At 67.3% G+C, this 20,039-nt stretch overlaps 3 protein-coding genes across 3 annotated transcripts; all 3 read right to left on the bottom strand.

The window, feature by feature from the left end:
* Nucleotides 1-54: 54 nt before the first annotated feature.
* EMIHUDRAFT_453153 (hypothetical protein) lies at nucleotides 55-9,433 on the bottom strand (the record flags this gene model as incomplete). Its single annotated transcript, XM_005760812.1, has 17 exons — nucleotides 55-885; nucleotides 2,143-2,412; nucleotides 2,518-2,598; nucleotides 2,706-2,786; nucleotides 2,893-2,976; nucleotides 3,095-3,146; nucleotides 3,748-4,796; nucleotides 4,873-4,998; nucleotides 5,064-5,399; nucleotides 5,479-5,685; nucleotides 5,770-5,811; nucleotides 5,905-6,099; nucleotides 6,269-6,494; nucleotides 6,903-7,297; nucleotides 7,379-7,498; nucleotides 8,062-8,215; nucleotides 9,285-9,433. Coding segments are annotated over 17 exons (4,398 nt in total), but the record flags the coding sequence as incomplete, so codon positions are not given.
* Nucleotides 9,434-14,206: 4,773 nt separating this feature from the next.
* EMIHUDRAFT_358941 (hypothetical protein) lies at nucleotides 14,207-16,252 on the bottom strand (the record flags this gene model as incomplete). The annotated part of the gene is made up of 3 exons (XM_005760811.1): nucleotides 16,212-16,252; nucleotides 16,112-16,114; nucleotides 14,207-14,720 (listed from the first exon to the last, which is right to left on the bottom strand). A coding segment is annotated over exon 3 (492 nt), but the record flags the coding sequence as incomplete, so codon positions are not given.
* A 1,856-nt stretch (nucleotides 16,253-18,108) lies between these two features.
* Nucleotides 18,109-18,872, bottom strand: EMIHUDRAFT_438357 (hypothetical protein; the record flags this gene model as incomplete). The annotated part of the gene is made up of 1 exon (XM_005760810.1): nucleotides 18,109-18,872. A coding segment is annotated over one exon (763 nt), but the record flags the coding sequence as incomplete, so codon positions are not given.
* Nucleotides 18,873-20,039: the final 1,167 nt, after the last annotated feature.

Here is a 20,039-nt window from a genome sequence, read left to right as displayed (position 1 = left end):
GGCGGAACTTGGCGCAGCCCGGGGGCGGGGGGCTTGTTTGTTTGTGGCTAGCACCTGGCACGACCACGCGCGCAAGATCGTGGCGCTCACAGACGGCACGAAGAGAAAGATGAGCACGAGACCCGCCGGCGTGAGGTCGAGGAGGCCGAGCGCCACCTCTGCAGGCCATGAAAAGACCGCCGCATCGTCAGTTTCGGCCAGCGCCGTCGGTGGCTCCGCAGCCCCTCGCCGAGCACGCCGCCAGCGAGCACAGAGCCGCAAGACAATGCCAGCAAAGAGGAGCAGGGCGATGACGCCGATGGGAGAGATCGCGACGGCGACGAGCCGGGACTTGTGCGGCAGGCACTGCACCGGCAGCACGATGCCCGACCAGTCGATGAAGACGGCTTCGGCCAGCGCCTCCGTCCAGCCCGTGTACCGTTCCGGCAGCCGCGCCGAGTAGGTGGTGGAGAGGACGAGGCAGACCTGGTAGAAGCCAAACAAGATCTTGAACTTGGGGATGAGGCCGATTTTGTAAATCGCGTCGCCGGTGCGGTCGGCGATGCGCAAGGGAAGTCCGATGAAGCGCTCCTTCCTCCATTCGGTTTGCCCGCGCTGAACTGAGTACGCCAACGCCACGAGGCCAAACGCGACGCAGAGGCCGAGGGCGGTGCCCGCCATGCGCCCCGCCGCCGTGCCGACAGCGACGCACTCGTTGCAGGCGGCGCCGTCGGCGTCCAGGTAGTGGTTCGGCTCGCGGCAGAGCTGGCACTCGGGGCCGGCGAAGGCGTCTGCGCAGTAGTCCAAACCGGCCTCCTGCACCCTCCGACCGCTAGCCTCTCCCGGATCAACATTGCCGACACACCGCGCCTGGCCCGCCTGGCCATCCCCTCCAAAGGCGCGGCACTCTGTGAGCTCGGCGCTGGAGAAGCTGGCGCGCCAGAAGCCCAGCGGGATCCCGAGGGTCTCGAGGGTCGTGCCGACCGGGCACGCGGCGTCCGATGGGCATGGCTTGCAGTAGTCGGTTGGGGATTTGAAGACGTCGGCCGGGTCGGCGCTCGCCTTCAGGTAGAATCCCGCCTTGCAGACGGAGCAGGTGACGCTGCCAGTGCCGCTGGCAAGAGGGTAGGGGCAGGGGATGCACTCGCCCTGGCCCTCGTTGGCGGAGTAAGTGTCGGCAGCGCACTCGTCGCAGGAAGAGCTGCCGGCGCCGGAGGACGTGCCGCGAGGGCACCTCTCGCAGATGCTCTGTCCGGCGAGGGCGGTGAAGGTGCCTGGCGAGCACGGCGTCTGCTCGGTGGAGCCCGTCACCGCAAAAAAGCCAGCATCGGCCGGCGTGCACTCGCTCGCGTCGGTGAGATTCGTCTTGTCCGAGTAGGTACCCGCATCGCACGGCAGCGGCGCCGACGCGCCCTTGGCGCAGTACCGTCCCTTCTCGCAGTCGCGGCAGGACGTCGCGCCCGTGTCGTTCTGGTAACGGCCCGCAGGGCAGTCCGTGCACTCACTCAGCCCGGGCTCGCCGCCAAACGTCCCAGCACGGCAGCTCGCGCAGGTCTCGCTGCTGTTTGCGCCGGTGATCGGGCTAGAGGTACCGGGGGGGCACTTCTGACAGGCATCTGGTGAGCTGCTGCCCGTCTTCTCGTTGTAGCTCCCCGCAGGGCAGGGCGTGAAGCCGCCACCGCAGTCATCTGTAGCCTTGCAGTATCCACCCGCTTCACACGTGTCGCATGCCGTCTGTCCGCGCTCCGCCTGGAACTCGCCAGCAGGGCACTGCATGCACGCAGCCTGGCCGGTGAGGTTCTGGTACTGCCCTGCGGCACAGTCGAGGGGCTGGATGGTGCCTGCATTCGGGCAGAAGCGTCCCGCGGGGCAGTCGGTGCAGCCGGTGGCGTTGAGCTGATCGGCGAACGTGCCGGGAGGGCACTCGTCGCAGGGGTGGACCGCGCCGGCTGTGGACTGGCTCGTCCCCGGAGAGCAAGGGAGGCACGACTCGGCACTGGCTGCGCCAATCACGGGCATGTAGAAACCAGGCGCACACGGGAGCGGTTCCGCTGTGCCCTTGGGACAAAAGTGGCCTCGCTTACACGCACCATCGCAGGAGGAGTTGGCGAGGCCGCTCGTGTTCCCAAAGTAGCCAGCAGGGCAGAGGTTGCACTCGGGGACGCTGAAGTCGCCAAAGAAGGTGCCCTTGCGCGGCATCCAGCTGCCCAAGCGGCAGGTCAAGTCTATCGGCGAGTTGATGGCCTGTATCGTGGCACCGTCGTTGTCGTCGCCAGCGGTGTTGCCGGTGAAGGAGGCGTCGCTGATCGAGGAGCGTTGGCGGAGTTCGTCCAGGTACAGCACCGAGCCTGAGATCGCCGCTCTGTTGTCGATGAAGTCGACACCCGCGATGGAGAGGGACTCGCTGTCCTCCGCGTAGACGACGCCGCCGACCTGCGGTTGCGAGGAGAGCGGGGTGAGGCAAGCCGTGGCCCTCTCTGTCTCCCGCCCCGCTGCCGTGCGGCGCTGCTGGAGTGCGGCTAGCTCTACGCGGCGCACGTTGTCAGCAGAGCAGTCCGACACATCCGAGTTGATGATCGAGACCGCACCGCTGCGCAACGCGTCGACGACGCCGCCCTCCTGCGGTTGCGAGGAGAGAGCGGGGGTGAGGCAGCCGTGGCCCTCTACATCTCTCGCCCCGCTGCCATGAGGGGCTGCTGGAGGCCGGCTAGCTCTACGCGGCGCACCCGGTCAGCAGAGCAGCCCGACACGTTCGAGCCGCTTATCGAGACCGCACCGCTGTTCACCGCGTTGACGACGCCGCCGTCCTGCGGTTGCGAGGAGAGAGCGGGGTGAGGCAGCCGTGGCCCTCTCTAACTCCCGCCCCGCTGCCGTGCGGCGCTGCAGGGGTGCGGCTAGCTCTACGCGGCGCACCAAGCCAGCCGAGCAGCCCGTCACGGCCGAGTCGATTATCGAGACCGCACCGCTGTTATCATACGCGTAGACGACGCCGCCGTCCTGCGGTTGCAAGGAGAGAGCGGGGTGAGGCCAGCCGTGGCCCTCTACATCTCCCGCCCCGCTGCCGGCGCTGCTGGAGTGCGACGCTGCTGGAGGCGGCTGACTCTACGCGGCGCACATTGCCAGCAGAGCAGTCCGACACATCTGAGTCGATGATCGAGACCGCACCGCTGCGAGACGCGGAGACGACGCCGCCGTACTGCGGTTGCGAGGAGAGAGCGGGGTGAGGAAGCCGCGGCCCTCTCCATCTCTCGCCCCGCTGCCGTGCGGCGCTGCTGGAGTGCGGCTAGCTCTACGCGGCGCACCCCGTACTCAGCCGAGCAGTCCCTAATCGTCGAGTCGATGATCTCGATGTCGCCTGCGCCGTCCGCGTACACAACGCCGCCGTTGCCCGCCCTCCCGTTGACGAGGGTCAGCCCCCGTAGGGTGAGGCTGCAGCCGCCCGAGAGGCGAACGAGCCCGGTCTGTTCCTGGCCGTCGAGCGTCGCGCCCTCGCCGCTGCTCGCGACGGTCACCTTGATGGTGGAGGCGCAGCTGATATGGCTGTCCAGCTTGAAGTCTGCCCTGGGCGGCAGGTAGATTGAGACGTCGGCTTGCGAAACAGCAGCCTCCGCGATCAGGGAGCGGAGCTCGGCCTCGCTCGCCGCGGCGACAAAGCCGGGGGAGAGCGGCGGCAGAGGCGACAGAGGCGGCGGCGGCGGAGAGGGCGGCGCCGGCGGCGGCAGCGACGGCGGCGACGGAGAGGACGGAGGGAGGGGGGCGAGGATGAACGTCTCGCTGCCGTAGGATCCGGCGTAGAGCGTGAACGTATAGCCCGCACCCTCCCACAAGTTGCCGCTCCAGCCGTCGCCCCACGAGTCGTACATGTTGAGCGTGCACTCGCCGAGCGGCGCGGACAGGGTGCCGGAGTAGGGGGCCCCTCCACTGCCGATCAACGCGCCGCTGCACGTCAGGGTCCACGACACCTCGGACGGGTAGCTGCCGCCACCCACAGTGACCTGGAAGTCGCCCGAGCCAGACGTGTGGGCTGATGGTGCACATGCCAGCGGGAGCAGCGCGGCGAGAATCAGCAGCCACGCGCCACGCCTCGCCCCCGTCCGGCACCGCACGAGGCGCCCCGAGCTGCTCCTCCGCACCGAGAGCAGCACGCCGCCGCACGCTCCGAGCAGCAAGAACAAGGCGGCCCAAAACTGACAGCGCTGCTGGGTGCGGACAGGCGCGGAAGAGGAGGGTCCGCTCATGAAGGGAAAGTGGAACGGGGAGGGCAGGTCGATGGAGAGCTTGTCGACCGGCGGGTTCGCGGGCGGCTTGTCGGTCTTGCAGCGCTCGTCGGTGAGTGCGTGGTGAGGCTCCGCATGCCACGCAACGGGGGCGGCGCAGCGTGGCTGCCGGTCGGCGCACACACGTGAGACGGAGGAGATATCGGACTGGACCGAGTTCGAATCGGAGATCTGAGCGGCACGGACCTCTGCAGGCCATGCCGGCTCCGCGAGAAGAGGGTCGATGGCCCGGCCAAGCTGGAGGAAGAGATCCTTGGTTGTGGCTGGAGAAGCGGTCGCCAATCTGTTCACCCGCCACTCGCCGCCGGCGTGCATGCTAGAGACGGGCGCGCCGAGGCCAGTCTCAACCAGCTTCTCGGGCGTGTTCCCAGCGTCGGCGGACCGCATCTCGGGCAACGTGCCGTTCACGGGCAGGACGGTTTCGCGAACGATGATCCCCGATCTGCTGCTGTAGACGGGACCGATAGAGTCGATCTCGGGCTCGCCCTTGCGCTCCATGCTGTTGCGCGAGGCCGGGGCGGTCTCCAAATCGGCCTCAACCTACACGCCAACAACAGGCACAATCCGGAACCGGATTACAAAGCTCGCACATAGAAACAGCCAGAGGGGCGCTCACCGGCTGCTTCTCGTAAAGGTCCTTGACGGACGCCGGCGGCTCGCCAATCAGGTGCAACGGCTCGCCCACCGCCTCTTTGATCGCTTCCATCAGTGCTTCCCACGAGCTCCCGTCCTCGTGCCCGCCCTGAACAGCGCGCGGACTGTTAGTCACGAGCTGGCGAATACTAGCACGCTCGAGCGAGCGCGCACCGGGTGGTTGGCGGGCGCGCTGTCCGATGACACGATGGCTGCAAACGAGCTGGTGTCGTTGCCGCCAACCTCGCAGAAGCCGTTGGGCGATGCCGGCGTGAACGGCTTTGCGACGGTTGCGGGAGGCGATGTCGGCCACGGGGAGTCGTGCCGCTGCGAGGAGAGAAGCGCGGAAGTGGCAGAGTACGAGGAGTGCGCAAACGCGGCTCCGAGGCAGATCAGCGCGAGGATGCCAAAGAGGCGGAGCAAGTTGTAGGACTTTGACCACGGGAACCGGCCGGCGGCAGAGCCCTCGAGCGTGGTATTCGTGGTCGTCTCGACGTCGACCGTCGCGCCCTGAACAAGAGGGCGCAAGACTGGCCGTGTGAGAGCGGCGAGCGAGGGAGGAGGCCGCATAAATGCAGGCGGCGCGCACCGAGTCTGCGGTCGGCGGCGTGGAGCCGCCGGTCACCTTGCCGGTGCCACCGAGGATGCCCTCGTTGCCGTCCGTTCCGAGCAGGGCCCCGAACCTGTTCTTGCCGCCGACCGGGGTGATGCTCTTGGTGCGGACGATCGGGGCGGATGCGCCCTTGCGCCCCTTCTTGCGGCGCGGGTTCGACGGGGTTGTCCGGTCGGAGATACCCTGCGCGCGCGCAAGCGGTGGGTGCGTCAATAGTTGAGGCTCTGCGCGTGCACCGCAGCCGATCGGCGCCGTGGCGGGCTTCACCCCCGGAAATTCCTTGGCCGAGACGGGCCAGTCGGCGTCGCCCTGCGCAATGAAAGCGGGGTGGGGTCGAGGAGTGGGTCGGCAGACGCACGGCGCAGAATGCAAGGCGCTCGCCGCCGGGGCGGGCGTCTCCACCGGAAACTCCTCGCTCGACGGCAGCGGCGCGCCGCCGGTCGCCGCCGGCGTGAGAGCCGGGGCACTTTTGGTGACGCCGTTGGGGGCCGTCGGTGGGTCCATCGGAGTGGTGTTCTTGGAGCAGTCGACCAGGCTGGGCTCGCCCTTGCGCTCGATCTTGCGGAGCGGGGAGGGGGTCGTCCACTCGTCGATGCCCTGCGCGTGTGCGAGAGGCCACAGGGTCAATATGAGTACCGCACGTGGGACTCCCGTGTCCCGGCAATACCCATGTCCATGTGTGACGTGCTCGATCGAGAGGGCGAATGCAAATCGTGTGAGCGTACAGCGGTGCAGGAGACGCTGCAGGGGGCTGCAGGGCGCTCACCGCCGAAGCCGTCTCCTCCGGGAACGTCTTGGCCGACGCCGGTGTCTCGTCGTCCTGGTAGCAGGGGCTCTCCAAGGAGAAGGCTTGCGCGAGGACACCCAGCGCCTGCCAAACGCGCTCGACGAGGAGGGCCGCCGCCTTGGAGTTGTCGGACACGCACAGCATCTCCTGCAGATCTTGGATGTCGTTCTCCAAGAACATCCCGGTGATCTTGCCGGCCCACACGCTGTTGAGCGTCGACACGATGTAGTGGATGCGGTTGCCAATGCAAGAGGTGTCCATGCATTGCGACGACTCTGTCGCCACCCGAGCCAACGCCACCCACCCCGCCAGCAAGACCATGTCGATGGCCACGCCCAGCTGCGAGTTGAGCTTATCCGCGAGCTCGGCTGCCGCGCGCCAGTCATCGCCCGTGGGCCAGAGCAGGATCATCTCGTCCTCGAGCGATGCGGGCTCGCCGTTGGACGGGGTGACGTCCTCGAGCGATGCGGGCTCGCCGTTGGACTTGGTGGCGGACTCCTCGGCGGCGGCGGACTTGGTTGCGGAGGACTCCTCGGCGACGGCGGACTTGGTGGCGGAGGACTCCTCGGCTGCGGCGGACTTGGTGGCGGAGGACTCCTCGGCGGCGGCGGACTTGGTGGCGGAGGACTCCTCGGCGGCGGCGGACTTGGTGGCGGACTCCTCGGCGGCGGACTTGGTGGCGGACTCCTCGGCGGCAGCAGACTTGTTGTCGGACTCCTCGGCGGCGGCGGACTTGGTGGCGGAGGACTCCTCGGCTGCGGCAGACTTGGTGGCGGACTCCTCGGCGACGACGGCCTCAGTGGCGGACTCCTCGGCGGCGGCCTCCTCGGTGGCTGCCTCCTCGGACTCCTCCTCGGTGGCGGACTTGGCGGCGGCCTCCTCGGTGGTCGCCTTCTTGGTGGCCGCCTCCTCGGCGGTCGCCTCCTCGGTGGCCGACTCGGCGTCCTCCTCGGCGGCGGCGGACTTGGCGGCGAGCTCCTCGGCGGCGGCGGACTTGATGCCGCACGCCTGGGTGAGGGGAGAACACGCAAGTGTGCGGAGACAGGGAGACCGTAGAGATGATGACAATCCTGGCGTGCGCACACTCACCTCGGCTCCGAGGTGCGACGGCGGCGACGACAAGTAGATCTCGTCCACATCGCCGTCGGGCTTGGCCGTGTCCACTGCGGGCTTGGGCGCGGCCTTGACGTCGTCCTTGACGCCGCACGCCTGTGGGCGAGAGCGGACGCAGCTGTTCCGAGACGGGGAGATTGCACGGATGTGCTCTTGGCGTGCGCACACTCACCTCGGCTCCGAGGAGCGAAGGCGACAGCGACGTGATGCCGACAGGAGCCGTCGGCGCAGACTCGGACGGGACGTCATTGCCGTTGCCGATGACGTCATTGAGCGACGCGGGCTCGCTCTTGGACGAGATGCCGTCGTGCTTGCCTCCGGCAGAGTCGATGACGGACAAGGGCGGTGACGGAAGTGGCGGGCACGAGGTTTTGTCGACGGTGAACGTGAGGCGCCGCGAGGTCTCGGCGCCGGCGAACGATGCGCCTACCGACGCCGCAAACACGACGCCGACGTACTCGAGCGAAACGGGCTTGCCCTCGGACGGGGTGACGTCCTCGAGCGAAGCGGGCTCGCCCGACGGGATGACGGACGGGATGACGTCCTCGAGCGAAGCGGGCTTGCCCTCGGACGGGATGCCGGCGGCCTCGCCTCCGGCAGCGTTGACGGTCGTGTTGCCCGCCAGCGACGCCTGTGTCAGCCAGAAGGCCAGAGGATACGTCTTGCAGGTGGGAGCGCATTGTCACGTGCGCGCAAGCACAAGCCTGCTTGTCAGCAAGCGGCGGCGGCGGAGGAGAGAGCTTGAGCACGAGCTTGTCACCGGCGGCCGGCACCAGCTCGCGTTTGAGCTTGTCGAGCATGTTGATCGAGTTCCTGCAGCGCGCGGGGGTATGCACGCCAAAGAGAGTCAATAGATGCAGCTCATGGAAAGGCTGTGTGACGGGTTCATGTGAAGGCTGTGTGAAGGACAACGTGTGGAAGTAAAGTGCTACTGGTTGGAGTTAGTGGAGACTGTGCAGAGCACTCCTATTATTACTGATTACTGGAGACTGTGCAGAGCACTCCTATTATGACTGAGGACTGGAGCCTGTGCAGAGCACTCGTGTATGACTGGTTACTGGAGACTGCAGAGCACTACTATTATTACTGGGGACTGGAGACTTGTGCGGAACACTCGGCGAACGGAGAGGTCAGCACCTACGGGATCATGACCATGTGAAAGAGGGTCAAAAACTGCTATGGAGATGTCCAGGGGGTATATGGGGTATATGGGCGTATATGGGCGTATATGGGGTATATGGGGAGGATGGAGAATATCTCGAGGAATCTCCGAGAATTGGATCAATCGTCGCAATTTCCACCCGGGGGCCCCCTTTCCCCAGGGCCCCCCCCCCCCCCCCACCCCACCCCTCCCCACAGGCCCTCCCGTCCCTTTCGAGCCTCGCCTGCACAGACAAAAAGAAATCGCCCGCGGACCCGTGGTGGTTTGCCTAATGAAGGCAGAGCCCGTGCTCAAAAAAAAAAAGAGAGGGGGGGTCGATCCAGGTCACTCCCCCCCCAGTCCCCCCCCCCCCCCCACACGCCCTCCCCTCCCCTTCGAGCCTCGCCTACACAGACAAAAAGAAATACGCGTGGGGGTTTGCTATGAAGGCAGAGGCCATGCTCAAAGTGAGAGAGAGAGAGAGAGAGTGTCGAGCCAGGTCACTGCCACACCTACGGGCAGCACGCCTCGGCGTTAGCATCGCGACGACCGGCACACTCTCTCGTGTCCTCGGCGCTAGGACTGGAGCCGGGCAGCGATTGGCAAGCGAGCGGGCTGCGTCGCTCTCTCGCCGGAAGAGAGTGGGGGCAATCGGGCGGGTTCGCTCGGTGGAAGGGTGGGGAACGAGCGGCAGCGGCCGCGTCTCGCGGCTCCCCGATGGCAGCAGCCTCACCTGCGAACGGGAGGTGGCAGGAAATGTGAGGCCGAGGGGGGCGTAGCCGCTCGGGCGCCAAATCGAAGCGCATCGCATGGTGGGAGCGGAGAGGGAGCGGCGGGTTGCGCGAGCGAGATGCGTCGCGCCGCTCGGGCGTGCAGCTCCCCGCGGCCATATGTGCGTCGACGCGGCGGGGCAAGCGCGAGCGGAACGGGAAAGGCGAGGGTTGGACCTTGTGAGCCCCACGTCGAGGGGAACGTGGGGATCTGTCAGGATCGAGTAGTTCCGGGAGGTTTCTCATATGAAGGGTACTATTTTCAATCAAAAACAGCGGCTTCAGCACAACTATTTCGAGGTCTCGCGGATCTTGGACCTGTGGACCTGTGGCGACGTCGAGGGGAATGTGACGCGCGCTTTTGGATATCTATAAAGAAGGACACCGAGATAGCCAGCCGAACGCCCCGCCTCGATCAAAAAGAGCGCCTTCGGCACTACTCTCTCGAGGTCTCGCGGATCTTATAAATCAGCCGAACGGCCAAGGGCAACCCCGCAAGACTAACTACTAAAACAAAGAAGGGCGTGGCAAGTACTAACTAACTAGCCCGGTCGAACACTGAAACAAATAAATTCCCCCTTTGAGCTGAGAGGTCAAGGTGTGCACTTTTTTTGCTTGGGCGGACCTGATGACGGGGTAGGTAGGGTAGGTCTGGGCCCTCCCGTCGGGGTTTTCCCTCTCTTCAAGCTGGAATTTTCACAGCAGAATCAGAAAATTTCCGCGGAAATCACGATGGGCCCCGCTCTTTCCCTCGCATAGCGGCCACTCTTCGGATCGCTGGTCGAGCGACCCGGGGGATGCCCCGCGCGCCTGACCCAGGCGCGAAAACGAATCTGCGAGGCGTGGCCGCTCACGCGGCCCGATGGGGAGGAACGGGGCGAGCCCCCTCCAACCCACCCGCGCTAGGTCTCGGGGGACGAAGGGGTCACACCCGACGACCTCGGGAACTAGCCGGGGCAGTCGGAGAAGGGGCAACTCCGTGCACTGACGGTCGGCCGCCAGAAAACACGCCTGCGTGGATCGGGTTACACCAATCCTCGCTACCCAACGCGGCCAAAGGATATCCACCTCGAGAACCTCGAGAGACGATGTCAACCCTCCCCAAATGGGTGATCTGATGCTGGTAGGGCTTGAGAGTGGCCTGCCATGTCACAAGAAGGACTGTGGTTGCAGGAGAGTACCACCAACCATCACTCTAGTTGGTATAGTACCCCACCTTCACCCATCCAGTGATTTCTTTTTTAGTTTCCCATAAGTAAGGTAGGTAGGTAGGTAGGTAGGTAGGGGCAGGGCAGGGGCCGGCCAGGTTTTTGCAGAATAGTTAGAGGCTGCGCAGGCCGTCCCGTTTGCTGTTTGCATAAAAAACGCCTGTTGCGCCGCGCTGCGCGCACCGCGCAGCAGCGCGCGCGCGCCCCGCCGGGGCTCTGTCTCACCCACGTGCCGCAATACGTGTCACACACGGCGGCTTCTGCGACCTCTCGATTGGTTCCACTTTCTACGCACACCTACCGGGGAAGGGGCGCTTGGGAGCGGGGGCGGGGGCGGGGGCGTTGGGCCAGGTACCAATTTTGTCGAATTTATTTCAAAATCTGCAGGCGCTCCGCGCCTGCGAAAATTTTGAAGAAATTTGCAGTCGGGCCTGATTTTCATCAAGATCTTTCAAATTTGCGGTGTGGAGTTGGGGGGTGGGTTAGGTTAGGGTTATTAGGGTTAGAGGGTTAGGGTTAGGGTTAGGGTTAGGGTTAGGGTCAGGGTTAGTCTGGTTGTGTCTGTATATGCCAGCGTTGCAGGGTTCTGCGCTGGGATCTGGCCCCACAGCGCCGACGACTAAACTCAGCCCCACACGCTGACCTAGGGTTAGGGTTAGGGTTAGGGTTAGGGTTAGGGTTAGGGTTAGTCTTCTTGTGTTTGTATGCCAGCGTTGCAGAGTTCTGCGCTGGGATCTGGCCCCAGCGCCGACGAGTAAGACTCAGCACCGCACGCTGACCCCACCAAATGCCGCCTCAGGGCGCCAGGCCGCCAGCCACTTCTTACACGCGGCCGGCGCCCTCTCGCGGCAAAAGGGTCGAGCGAGCGGGCAGAGTCGCGATGTCTGCGCACCCGCGTGCCGATGGGCGGCACACGCAACCGAGAGAGGCCCTGTCGCGCCGCCAGTAGCGTTCTCCGCACTCCCCACGCCACCAATTGCCGCCTCAGGGCGCCAGCCACCTCTTACACGCGGCCGGCGCCCTCTCGCGGCAAAAGGGTCGAGCGAGCGGGCAGAGTCGCGCGATGTCTGCGCATCCGCGTGCCGATGGGCGGCACACGCAACCGAGAGAGGCCCTGTCACGCCGCCAGTAGCGTTCCGCACTCTCCCCACGCCACCAATTGCCGCCTCAGGGCGCCAGCCACCTCTTACACGCGGCCGGCGCCCTCTCGCGGCAAAAGGGTCGAGCGAGCGGGCAGAGTCGCGATGTCTGCGCACCCGCGTGCCGATGGGCGGCACACGCAACCGAGAGAGGCCCTGTCACGCCGCCAGTAGCGTTCTCCGCACTCCCCACGCCACCAATTGCCGCCTCAGGGCGCCAGCCACCTCTTACACGCGGCCGGCGCCCTCTCGCGGCAAAAGGGTCGAGCGAGCGGGCAGAGTCGCGCGATGTCTGCGCACCCGCGTGCCGATGGGCGGCACACGCAACCGAGAGAGGCCCTGTCACGCCGCCAGTAGCGTTCTCCGCACTCCCCACGCCACCAATTGCCGCCTCAGGGCGCCAGCCACCTCTTACACGCGGCCGGCGCCCTCTCGCGGCAAAAGGGTCGAGCGAGCGGGCAGAGTCGCGATGTCCCTGCGCACCTGGGTGTTCGCCGCCTATATGCTCTATCCTGTGCCAAGACGGACACATTTTGACAATCAAAATCTACCTCAAAATTTGCGGCCGCCCCTCGAAATTTGCTGATCAAAATTTGCGGTGGCCCGGATCGAAACCTGTACTTTGGCCAACGGGGGCGGGGGCGGGGGTGGGGGCGGGGGCGCCCAGCGCGCGGCGTACGCGCGCGCGCAACAGAGTTTACAACAGAGCGTAGGGTGGGGAAGACGGCGAGGAGGGGGCGGCGGCGGCGGCGGCGGCGGCGGCGGCGGCGGCAGCGCGCGCGCGGCGCGCGCGACGGAGGGGCGGAGCAGCGACCGCTGCAGCGGTCGCTGCTCCGTCTGTGACAGACGCGCGCTCTGCCGCTGCAGAGCGCGCGCGTCAGGGCAAGGGGCATGCGTGGCGGCGCGGGACGCGCAGCGGCGGCGGCGAGCAGCCGAGCGCTCCGTGAGCGGTGAGGCGGCCGGGCGAGGGCGCGGCGGGTGACGGGTCAAGGGAGCAGCCCACACCCGGCGTCGCTTTTTGAGCGACGCCTGTGGTACGCCTGCGCAGGGGCCGCAGGGCGGTCAGTTGTGGGGCGAGGCGGTGCCGGCCGCGGGCCGGGTGCAAGGCGCCGGCCTCGGCGCCGCCTCGGCGCGCCGCACGGGCCGCGGCGGGTGACGGGTCAAGGGAGCAGCCCACACCCGGCGTCGTTTTGAGCGACGCCTGTGGTACGCCTGCGCAGGGGCCGCAGGGCGGTCAGTTGTGGGGCGAGGCGGTGCCGGCCGCGGGCCGGGTGCAAGGCGCCGGCCGAAGGTTTGCCTGTGGGAGGTGGTAGGTGGTAGGTGTGAGAGTTTTTTGCCGCAGAGGCCGTCCCTAGCTGTGAACAGCAAAACGGGACAGTATTTCATCATCAGGTCCGCCCAAGCAAAAAAAGTACACACTTGCAGGAGGTGCGCACCTCCCAGTGGAAGCACAGGATGCTCCCTCCGCATACGCAGCTTTGCGCAGCGCAGCGTACGGGCCACGCCACGCAAAGCCGACCCTCAGTCTGCCCGAGAGGCTGTCGGAGGAAGGCCTGGCAAGCGTGTACTCGCCTCCTCCGCGGCCATGCCCTCCGCCCGGGCGAGCGAGGAGCGGGGACACCACCATTTCTGGAATTGTGTGTCCCCGCAGTTCTGGTTTTTTCCGCCGTTTTCCATTCTTTTTGTTTTTCCCAAACTCGGGGCTGTAGCGGGTGCCGCAAAGCGCCATGGGACGTATTTTCTTGTCAACAACAAGGTCTCAATAACATATAACAAGGTCTGTGAAGCTCGCCGAGCAGACGAGAGAGAGAGAGAGAGAGAGAGAGAGAGAGAGAGAGAGAGAGAGAGAGAGAGAGAGAGAGAGAGAGAGAGAGAGAGAGAGAGAGAGAGAGAGAGAGAGAGAGTCCGAGACACAAAAGAGAGACGATCACGAGGCCTCAAGACCGCTAGCGCAGCGACTGTATTCACCCCTCGATCGCCCCGATCGCCTCCGTCATCGCGGCCACGAGCCGCGACGCCTCCCGCTCGCTGCGCGGCCCGTCCCTCCTCCACCTCGCCGCGTCGTGGTGCCTCGCCGCGTTCGCCCAGATGCGCAGCGAGTGCAGCTGCCTCCGCAGCTCGGTCGGCAGGCCGCACTCGCGGTGCCAAAAGTTGATGCGCTCCTCGAAGCCGTCGGGCGCCGCCGCAGAGTGCGAAGCGTAGACGGCGTCGAGGCGCGGCATCAGCGTCTTGAAGGCGAGCAGCATGTTGTCCTGGATGCGCGCCTGCGCGTCGCCGCCCGTGCGCATGCCGCGCACCTGCACCGAGAGCGGCGAAGGCTCGTAGCCGGTGGTGCGGGCGGCTGCCGCAGCGGCCTCGTCTCCAGGTGCCGGCGCAGCCTCCTCCACCCCCGCCCCGCCCTGCGCGCCAGAAAGCAGCGCCCGGAGAGCTAGCAGCACCTCGGGCAGCGTGGGCCGCTTGCGCAGGCTGTCGTGGCAGAGGCTCTTTCCGTCCGCCTTCGCGAGATCCTTTACCGCGCGTGCCGCGATGACTGGCCAGCCCGCAGCCACGTCCGAGAGCTTCGCCGCGTCGATGTCGGTCCAGTCCTCCTCGAACTCGTCCTCGCACCGGTCGGTGAGCTGCACCTCGGACCGGTTGGTGAGGCAGACGAGGAGGGTGATGCCGATGGCGTAGCCGTCCGTCTTGCTCGAGTACTCGCCCCCCTTGGAGATGGAGGGGCAGAGGTAGCCAGTGGACATGTAGAGGGCGGTCGAGCGACAGCGGACAGAGGCGTCGGGACGCTGGTCCTTGGCGAAGCCCGTGTCGGCGAGCACGGCGGTCAGCTCCTCGTCGAGCAGGATGTTGTCCGGCTTGACGTCGCGGTGCACGATGCCCTTCGAGTGGAGGTAGACGAGCGCCTCGGTCGCCTCGCAAGCGACACGAACGCGCTGCCGCCACGTCAGCGGCCTCGGCGGCTCTTCCATGCCCAACCGCCGGAGCTGCGCAGCGCGGTCGGGATCCGAGATGCGCAGCCGCGCCTCGAGCGAGCCGCCGCGCATCAGCGGCGAGAGGAGGCAGACGCCGTCGGGCGAGAGGCAGTAGCCGAGCAGCGGCAGCAAGTGCGGGTGGCTCACCGCCTTGAGAAGCTTCACCTCGAGCTCTGCCCGCGACAAGCCGCCCGACTGGCCCGACTTTGCCCGCTTGACGACGAGCGGCAGGTGGCGCAGCTGCGGCGGCGCGGCGAGGGAGAGGTGGAGGTCGGCCGACGCCTCGTAGACGTGGCTGAAGCCGCCGCTGCCAATCAGCTTGCCCTCCGCAAACCCGTCGGTAGCCGCGGTGAGGTCCGACAGGGCTAGCTCGACGGGCCGAGCAACAGCCGCTTCCGCCGCGGCCGGCGCGGCGGCGACAGACAGAGTTTCCAGCTTCGACTCCGCCGCGCTCACCTCCTCGGCCAACGCAGGCAACGCGCCCACGTGCGTCCTGGCGGCGGCGATGCCCGCACGCAGCGCGGAGGGGCTGTCTGCGGTGTCGAGCGACTTGAGCGCGCCCATCGCCGCGCCATGCGCCTTGCGCAGCCGCTGGCTGTCCCGCCTCCGCGCCTCCTTGAGCTCGTCGTGCGCGCGCCTCGCCGCCGCCAGCACGGCCGGGCTCGCGAGGCCGCTGCACGCCTCCAGCGCGCTGGCCACGCCCTCGTACGAGCCAGCGGCCACGGCCTGCTGCAGCGCCTCGTCCGCCGCGGCGATGGCGGCTGCGTCGGCGGGCGGAGGAGATGGGGCTGGCGGAGGGATTGGCGGCGGCAGAGCGGCGGTGGCGCTGGGGCCAGGCGCCGAGACAAGTGCCTCGCCGCCGCCGCTCTTCTTCTTCTTCTTCTTCTTCTTGCCCGTGTTGCTCTTTGCGCGCTCCTCCTTCTCCGCCTCCTCCTCCGCCAGCAGCGCCTCGGCATGCCGCGCCGCCTCCGCCTCTGCCGCGGCTCTCTCCACCTCCCTTGCCGTTGCCTCCGCCGCCGCCTCCGCCGCCGCATGCTCCTCGAGGGCGCGCACACACTCGGCGTTGCCATTCTCCTTCGCCCACTGCAGCGCCGTTCCGCCATCCTCAGAGCGCGCCGCCGCGTCTGCGCCCGCCCGCAGCAGGCGGAGCACGATGGCGGGGTGGCCTTGGATGGCGGCGCATATCAGCGCGGTCCAGCCGTCGCTGTCCTGCAGGTTGACCTCAGCGCCGCGCCGAATCAGCAAGTCGATCACCCGCTCGTGGCCGTTGCCGGCGGCGAGCAGCAGCGCGGTGCTGCCCCCGCTGTTCTGCTGGTTGATCTTCGCCCCGCGCTGCAGCAGCAGGTCGACCACCCGCTCGTGGCCTTGGTGGGTGGCGCAACTCAGCGCGGTGTAGCCGTTGCTGGTCTGCAGGTTGATCTCCGCGCCGTGCCGAATCAGCAGCTCGACCACCTGCTCGTGGCCGTTGGCGGCGGCGCGAATCAGCGCGGTGACGCCGTCGCTGTCCTGCTTGTTGATCTCCGCGCCGCGCTGCAGCAGCAGCTCGACCACCCGCTCGTGGCCGTTGAGGGCGGCGCCCATCAGCAACGTGATGCCGCTCGCCTCGCCTCTCTCGCACGTCGCGTCGACCCGCCCGCCGCCGTCGAGCCACGCCAGCAGCGCCGCCTCCTCGCCTCGCTCCGCCGCTAGCATGACCCCTTCGGAAACGCCGCCGGAAGAAGCCGCGGCCCCCGCCCCCGCCGCCGCCTCGCCCGAGGAAGCGCCGCCCGCGCCACCGCCCGCCGCCCCCTCGCGCCGGCCCGCCTTGGTCACCTCCGTGACGTGCTGCCGGAAGGCCTCGACGCACGCGGCGTGGCCCTTCTCCTTGGCCATCTGCAGCGCTGTCTTGCCGTCCTCAGAGCGCAGTGCCGTGTCCACGCCCGCCCGCAGCAAGCGCCGCACGACGGCGGGGCGGTTGAAGAAGGCGGCGCACATCAGCGCGGTGCCGCCGCCGCTGTTCTGCAGGTTTATTTCCGCCCCGCGCTGAAGCAGCAGCTCGACCGCCCGCTCGTGGCCCTCCTGGGCGGCGGCCATCAGCGTGGTGGAGCCGTTGCTGTCCTGCAGGCTGATCTCCGCCCCGCGCTGAAGCAGCAAGTCGACCACCCGCTCGTGGCCTTGGATGGCGGCGAACATCAGCGCGGTGCGGCCTTTGCGGTCCTGCAGGTTTATTTCCGCCCCGCGCTGAAGCAGCAGCTCGACCACCCGCTCGTGGCCGTGCTGGGCGGACAGCATCAGCACGGTGCCGCCGTCGCTGTCCTGCAGGTTGGCCTCCGCGCCGCGCTGCAGCAGCAGCTCGACCACCCGTTCGTGGCCCTCCTGGGCGGCGAACATCAGCGCGGTGCGGCCGTTGCTGTCCTGCAGGTTTATTTCCGCACCGCGCCGAAGCAGCAGCTCGGCCACCCGCTCGTGGCCGTTGTTAGCGGCGTCCATCAGCGCTGTAAGTCCTTTGCTGTCCTGCACGTTGATCTCCGCGCCGTGCCGTAGCAGCAAGTCGACCACCCGCTCGTGGCCGCTGCTGGCGGCGACCATCAGTGAATTGATGCCGTGGCTGTTCTGCATGTTGACCTGCGCGCCGCGCTGCAGCAGCAGCTCGACCACCCGCTCGTGGCCTTGCTGGGCGGCGTACATCAGCACGGTGATGCCGTTCGCATCGCCCGTCCGGCCAGTTGCGTTGACCCGCCCGCCGCTGTCGAGCCACGCCAGCAGCGCCGCCTCGTCGCCTCGCACAGCCGCCATCGCCGCCTCCTTGGAAAGGCTGCCCAGGGAAGAGACCGTCTCCGCCATAGCAGGTCTCGGGCGAGTGGAGGCCCCGCCCACCCACACACCCAGGGTACCCTCTCTCGAGGGACCCATTCGAGGGCTCGCCGGGGCTCTGCTCCAAGAGACCTCGGGAGAGCGTGCGTGTGCCTCTACTCGCCAGAGCAGTTGTAATTCCTCCGGTGTGTCTCACTCACTAATACCCCTCTGGCTCCGCCTCTCTCCGCCCTCGGTCTCGGGCACCGCACCCGTGCTGCCACAAAGCACAATGTGCTGCCACAAAGCACCACTAGCGATTTCGCGCGGAGGGCGTAGTGAAGTGCTGGGGCGCTCACTGTGTGTTATTCGGGTGGGGATCCATCAGTGGTAAGCGGCTTTAGTCACAGATCCAAGCTCAGACGTCACACCAACACCACAAACACGCTCACTTCGCCGCTGCTGTAGATGGGCCTCCGGGGGCCCATGCTACGTCGAAGCACAGACCCGATCTCGGCACTCACGGGCTGCCACGCGCCCGCGCGCGGCGCGGGCCGCATCGCCCATGCCCCCGGGTCACCAACCCCGCCTCTCGGCCCTCTCGGCCCTCAGGAGCGTGCGGGAGACCGGCGAGGGGCGCGCCGCGTGCCGCCTGCAGAGCCGCCAGAGGCATTGTGTCGCCTCCGCTGGCGGGGTTCCCGCGCACCCGCCCGCGCCCGCGCCCGCCCACGCCGCGCCCGCGGGCTCCGGATGCGCCGCGCTCCTTCTCCTTCTTCTCGATGGCAGTCCGCACGTGCTTGTCGACGGGTCGGCGGCGTGGTCGAGGGGAAGGTCGCCGGCGGCCGCAACTCCGCCGCCGTCGCTCCGCCGGCTCTGATCGAGTATCGGGCGTTGAGGACGGCGGCGCAAAGCGGGTCTGGCGCATCCATCGCCACGAGCCTCGCGGCCGCGGTCGTGGCACACCTGGTGGCGGCTCTCGGGGCCGTCTCTACGGCGCTCGACGCCGTGTGAGGTCGCCGGCGGCCGCAACTCCGTGTCTCCGCCGCCGTCGCTCCGCCGGCTCTGATCGAGTATCGGGCGTTGAGGGCGGCGGCGCAAAGCGGGTCTGGCGCATCCATCGCCACGAGCCTCGCGGCCGCGGTCGTGGCACACCTGGTGGCGGCTCTCGGGGCCGTCTCTACGGCGCTCGACGCCGTGTGAGGTCGCCGGCGGCCGCACCTCTGCCGCCGTCGCTCCGCCGGCTCTAACCGAGTATATCGGGCGTTGAGGGCGGCGGCGCAAAGCGGGTCTGGTGCGCCACGGCCACCACCCTTGCCACCGCCCTTGCCGCCGCCCTTGCCACCCTTTGCCGCCTTGCCTCCGCCGCGGGCGGCGGTGGGAGCGGCCTGCTGGGCTAGCATGTTGTCCTTGCTGGGGACGGGCACGTGGAACGCACGTTACATGTTCGAACGGCCTCCGGGATTCAAACGAAAAATAGCCGGGGCCCTCTCGCAACCCATCCGACCCCCCGGGACCCGTGGGCGTCGAAGAGGCGCTCTCGGGGGGCCGTTCTGAGTTCATGCTACCACGAAGCACACTGTGCTGCGTCAAAGCACCGGCCCCGAGTCCGCCCTCGCCTCGTGGTCCGCCCTCACCGCGAGCGCCTCCCTCGCGTCGTCGAGCGCGCGCCTCCAGTTCTTGAGCGAGGTGTGCGCCGCCGCGCGGTTGGCGAGCAGCGTCGCGCGCAGCCTCGCGTCGCGCGGCCTCTCGGCGAGACCTTCGCTGTACCGCTCCACCGCGAAGGAGGCGGCGTGCGGCTCGCGGGAGCGCATCGCCTCGTTCCCCTTCCCCGTTTCCATTCTTTTTCCTGTGTTAGTGCCAGTGCGCTGTTGTGCGAGGGAGAAGGGTAAAATAGTAAGGGGAGGGCTCCCAGGGCTTGGAGGTCTTTTTAGTTGCAACCATGATGATAGGCAAGGCGTTCAGGAAAGTGAAAGAAGAGGACATGGTTCGACCTCCCGTGCGAGATGTGTGTCGCGACCCCTCGTCGCGGACACCTCCCGACACGGTGTGAAGACAACAGTCAACACAACTCCTCTCTCGACCGCTACTACGCCGCCGCTCTTCTCACTGCGCAGCTCACGGCTCTCCCTCCTGTTCCATCTCCTCCTCCTTCGCCGCCTCCTTCGCCTTCTTCGCCGCCTCCTCCGCCCGCTTTGCGGCCCTCTCCGTCGGCGTCAGTTTGACGAACTTGACCTCGTCCTCCTTGCCGATCACGGCCTTGAACTCCTTGTGGTAGAGGCAGGTCACCGACCTCACACCCTTCGTCGTCTTGGTGAGGTTGTGGTCCTTTGAGCCGCAGAGCGCGCAGCCGTACTCCCGCTTAGAAGCCGGCTGCAGCGGCGGCGTCCCCGGCGGCGTCTGCGGTCCGGCCTGGGGGGGAGGGGGGGGCGGTGGAACCGCACAAGGAGTGAGGGGGGGGGGGGCGACAGTCGCGCGTGGGGTGGGAGCTCGTTGCCACGTACGCCTCATATGCTACCATCCGACGGTTGAAGCCCGCGACCGACTCTGCCGAAAACCTGTATGGCCAGAATGTCCCTGTGCCCGATGGCCAGCCATCTGCGTCGAGAGGGCAGCTGTCAAGTTCCTCCTCAGCTCTCCCCTC

This window comes from Emiliania huxleyi (genome assembly GCF_000372725.1).
Source record: "Emiliania huxleyi CCMP1516 unplaced genomic scaffold EMIHUscaffold_74, whole genome shotgun sequence".
Lineage (NCBI taxonomy): Eukaryota > Haptophyta > Isochrysidales > Noelaerhabdaceae > Emiliania > Emiliania huxleyi.
The sequence above is the reverse complement of the archived record's forward strand: the minus strand, read 5'-3'. Positions and strand labels throughout refer to the sequence as shown.